Source organism: Camellia sinensis, unplaced genomic scaffold, assembly GCF_055761805.1.
Source record: "Camellia sinensis isolate YWXY unplaced genomic scaffold, ASM5576180v1 Unanchor1, whole genome shotgun sequence".
Taxonomy (NCBI): Eukaryota; Viridiplantae; Streptophyta; class Magnoliopsida; order Ericales; family Theaceae; genus Camellia; species Camellia sinensis.
Genome location: NW_028128987.1, coordinates 22160448 through 22164953, shown reverse-complemented (window position 1 = coordinate 22164953; position 4506 = coordinate 22160448). Strand labels below are relative to the sequence as shown.

General features: G+C 30.7%; 1 protein-coding gene across 1 annotated transcript; it reads right to left on the bottom strand.

Annotated features, from left to right (window-relative positions):
* Window positions 1–486: 486 nt before the first annotated feature.
* On the bottom strand, window positions 487–2536 carry LOC114278653 (lignin-forming anionic peroxidase). The gene is made up of 4 exons (XM_028220745.2): window positions 2117–2536; window positions 1801–1989; window positions 1359–1521; window positions 487–1172 (listed from the first exon to the last, which is right to left on the bottom strand). The coding sequence occupies exons 1-4, from the start codon at window positions 2327–2329 to the stop codon at window positions 739–741; spliced, it is 999 nt and encodes a 332-aa protein (XP_028076546.2). The 5' UTR covers window positions 2330–2536; the 3' UTR covers window positions 487–738.
* Between the last annotated feature and the right edge of the window lie 1970 nt (window positions 2537–4506).

Below are 4506 nucleotides of genomic sequence, written 5' to 3'. Positions count from 1 at the left end.
TATAGTAAACTAGGAAAAACATGAAACATGAAGGGCCAAATTGGGTGGAAAAAACTTTAAGTGTTAAAGTGAGAAAATGTTCAAACATAAATAGGGAGAAGTGTAATTTATGCTTTTAATTATTAATATTTATAATGTTTACCACATTTTTGTAAATATTTTTTTTTTCTGACAACACTAATGTATATTTTTTTTCACTTTGACTCCCTTAACTATAAAATTGTACAAATAGACCCCTTAAATTAGTGAGAAATATTACTTTGCCCCTTAAATTATAAAAACATACAAATAAACCCCCAAAAAGTGTACAAATGAACCCCTTACTGCATGCTTGCTCTTACATAGAATAATCTTAACGGTATTTCATGATTCCTGGGTGCATTCTTTATTTCCATTCATTTGACCAACCATTTAAATTCCTATCGTTTCATTAGTTGAAATATGGAGTTGACCATTAAATTGCCGAAATATGACAAAGACAAACGATTAAAAGTAACAAACCACCATATTTACTGGTGATGAGATTATTTTTTATTCTTAATTCCATAGATCAATTTGTTTCATACAATTCTTGCATGACATTTTTCTAAAAGAAAAGGAGGGGAAAAAAAAAAAAACAAAAAACAAAACAAAACAAAACAAAACAAAAATGCTAGAAAAAAAACAAAGCACTTGAAAATTCCAAACAAATAATGTATTCTCTTGTAAGTTGTGCTCCCATGATGTCAAAAGGCCAAATTAATTAACCCTCCTACAATTAGACCTTATCTCTCCATTATTTCCTGTCAGTGGACTTATATTTCCCATATTGATCATGGATTGAGCAAAGCTAGTGAAGAAGTCCCTTTGGCTGTTTCCAAAGCGGTTAACAATGGCAACGGTATCAGCGCCACTGGTGGAGAACAACTCTTGATCAGACTGGAGAAGCCCCTGCTTGTTCTGGAGGTTAGTGAAATAGTTTTTGTCAAAGCGATTAGGAGTAGTGTGATCAAGGTTGACTATGGTCGTACTAGTATTGCTGCCTGCAGGAGTGCTGGGATCTGGGCATTTCTGCTGAAGTGTTTTCGCGTAGGTTTTGTCCATGGTTGGGTCGACATTTCCACTAATGTTGTTATAGTTGTAAAGGCGTGGGGTCACAGTCAAGCATCCAGCCCGTCCGAATGTATGAGCACCTGCAAATGAAAAGAAAGCAATTGTTGTTGGTTTTATATATGACGTGGTGTAAAAGAAAGTGCTTTTCCTCTTCATTTTTCTTATTCTTAATGAAGAAGGAATGAAATTAATGACTTGTTGAGCTCATAAATTTCATACCATGAGTAGTAATTGTAATCAAAGAAAATTAAATGTCTAATCTTTACCAGATAAAGCAACTAGATCGGTAGAGTCGAGTCCAACAGCTCTGAACTTGGCTTTAAGGGCACTAAGGTCTTCATTAAAAAGTGGGAGGCCACTAGTGCCAGCTTTATTTGCTGTCCTGCTATCTCTTCTTCCTAGTTGAACTTTCCACGATGGACCTTTCGACTGCAATAAATTATTTGCATTAATTAATATATTGCTATGACTAATTGACAATATATATAGGGCTTTATTAATCCCAACTTAAGTCCCTTATGTAAGATTCAAGTAATTGAAGCTATTGAGCCATATAGTATTTGGGAGGAAAAATGATACATATAGTCTAACACATTAGGTATTGGATGATATTTGAAACCCGATTGACAATTACATTAGTTTTGCAAACAAAGCCTTTTGTAAATTTTACTCGGCAATATTAATGTTTACCAAAATTAATTTACTTACCAAAACAACTGAAATTTCAGCTGCAATGGCCAAAATATCAGCACAGGAAACAACACCTGGGCAAACATTCTCCAATGCAGTCTTGATGTCATCAACAACAGTAAATCCATTAAGTGCCAAATTAATAGTTGCACCTTTCTCACTCACTATTCCATCTGCATCGTCTAGCAAAAGGGACCCATCGCAGCCCTACATGTATGCACGCAAAGACAGTTAGTTAGTTATACATGAATTGGCATATATAAAGTTACATAAATTTGAGCTTCTTTTTTGCACAAAGACAAATACATAGTACAGGAAGAGAGGGTATTATTACATTGACAAAGCAGTCGTGGAAATGAAGTCGAGTGAGAAAGGCAGCATTTCGGATATTAACTTGTTGAGCCTTCTCCAGTACACCACGTACTATGCTGTAGACATTTGGGCATGTGTTATCATAAAACGTGGGACTCAAATGAGCATTTGATCCTCCAAACACAGCAGCAGCAACCAAGAAGAGTGCTGCAGCTATAAATTGAAATGAAGCCATGAGATGAGAGAACTTCAGGGTTTTCTTTTCACTTGTTTTTGGGTTGTTTCTTATGTTGGATGGATATGTTTAATTGAGAGACTCCTTTTATAGATATCTCATGCAATAAGCGACTCCAGCCACCAGGCTAGATATGGAAAATTCTTCTCTTCTACGTTTCTTTCGAGTTGAATAGTCGCATGGCTGACTCTTTCTTTCCATTTATTTGTTGGAATGAGTGAGAGATCATTTAAAAAATAAGTACACATTTTTTATCTTTTTATTTTTTTTTATTACATCATTTTTTTATTTTTTTGTATATCTTTTCGTAAAAAAATAAAAAGTACACTTATTTAGGTCATCCCAAACAACCCCAAAGTTCCCCCTATTATGATTTTCTTTATTTATTTATTTATTTATATTATAAAACTGATTTTATATGAATATACAAGAAATGGATGCACAGTCAAATTAGGAGGCCCAGTCAATCTTTCACTAACATGTCTTATATCTTCTGGGTGTTTATGTGACCTAGCATATCATGGCGCTGTGTGGTACAGTTTTTAAGAAGTGGTTATGATTTATTTTAATTTAGGAGTTTATGTTAGATTGTTTATTATAATTTTTATTTATAATTTATTAGGTATAAATAATTTAAATAATTTTTTTATAAAAAATTAATTATTTAAAAATTAAAAAATAAATACTTTCCACTTCAACTTTTTAATTATTAATTTTTAATTAAAGAAAGCCCCACCTAGTAGGTCTACATCCTGTGAGTAGCTCCATGGCCCACTTTAGTGACAATTTTGGAGATTAGTTAGAGGGTTCCCAATCAGATTACGAGGAATGGGGTCCGGAGGCGTGGGATTCTTGCGTTGTCTTGTCATTTTCGTCTCGTGGTATTATAGACTCGTAATCAAATTAATGTTTTGGACAATGGGCTGCTAGAAGTTCAATAGCGGTTTGTGTCCATATTTCTGAAATTGTTAATCTATTTAGTGTAATTGTTAGATTATATATTTAAGTTGTTGAGTAGTATTTGTTAAATAAGTTGTGAAGTAATTTTTTTAATTAATTTTTATTTTTTGTTATTTATTACTTGTTTACCTTTCTCATAAAAAATAATAATAATAATCTATAGTCCATTTGGATTTTTTTTTTTCTATTTTTAAAAAAATAAAAAATAAAAAAATTTAAGAGTATAACCGTAAATTAACATGTCCACAGCAGAAACTGATAATCAGAAGTAAGGGATGAACAGCTTCTCAGAATCAATTTTTTTAAAGTTAAAATAAGTTGTTATAATCAAAATCTATTTGAATAAGTTTAACCAAACAGTCTAAAATAACTTTTCAAAAATTAAAAGTTATAAATTGACTCAAAAAAGTCTAAACAAAAAACCCCCAATAGGTCGTGTTTGGATTATACATATTCAATTATAATATGACTTAGTTTAATATTTGTGTTGATGGGGTCGTGTTATTCGTATTCGAGTCAAATGATGATCAATTCTAATTCTATAACTACGTGTACAATTTGAGTCATATTAATGGATTGTATCAAATTTCTATCCTAATTGATTGATCAGTTAATTTTAAAACATTTATTAAAAAATATACATGCACTTAATTTTATGGATAAATTATATCATTAATCCTTTAGTTTGAGTAAAATTTCATTTTGATTCTCGTATTTTCAATTTGAACAATAGATTTACAATTTTAATTTTGTTATAATATGATCCATCTATTATGCGTTAATAACATTTTGAATAAAAAAAAAATCATGTGTAAAATTATAGGAATAAAATTGAAATTCAAAACAAATAGCAGGTTTACATAATTTTTTTTTTTTTTTTTCATTCCAATTTCTAATGGTAAGTGACGGAATAAAATTGAAAATGAAAAAAAAACTAAATAATTAAAATTAAAATTATGAGCACCAAAATAATATTTTACTTAAATTATACAAACTAACAATATAATTTATCTTCAATTTGGGTCAATACACAAGAAAGAACCGTTCAATTTTTAATTCCGAGCATTCTAATCCGCGGCGGCTACAAATTGAAAGAAAGGGTATAAATTTTATCATTGGTTTATTTATTTATTTTTTTGCTACCACTCTTACTATTCCCCTAAAGAAATAAGGTCAGCAATCAATTCTTACAAAAATTGAGGGTAAATTACATCAAA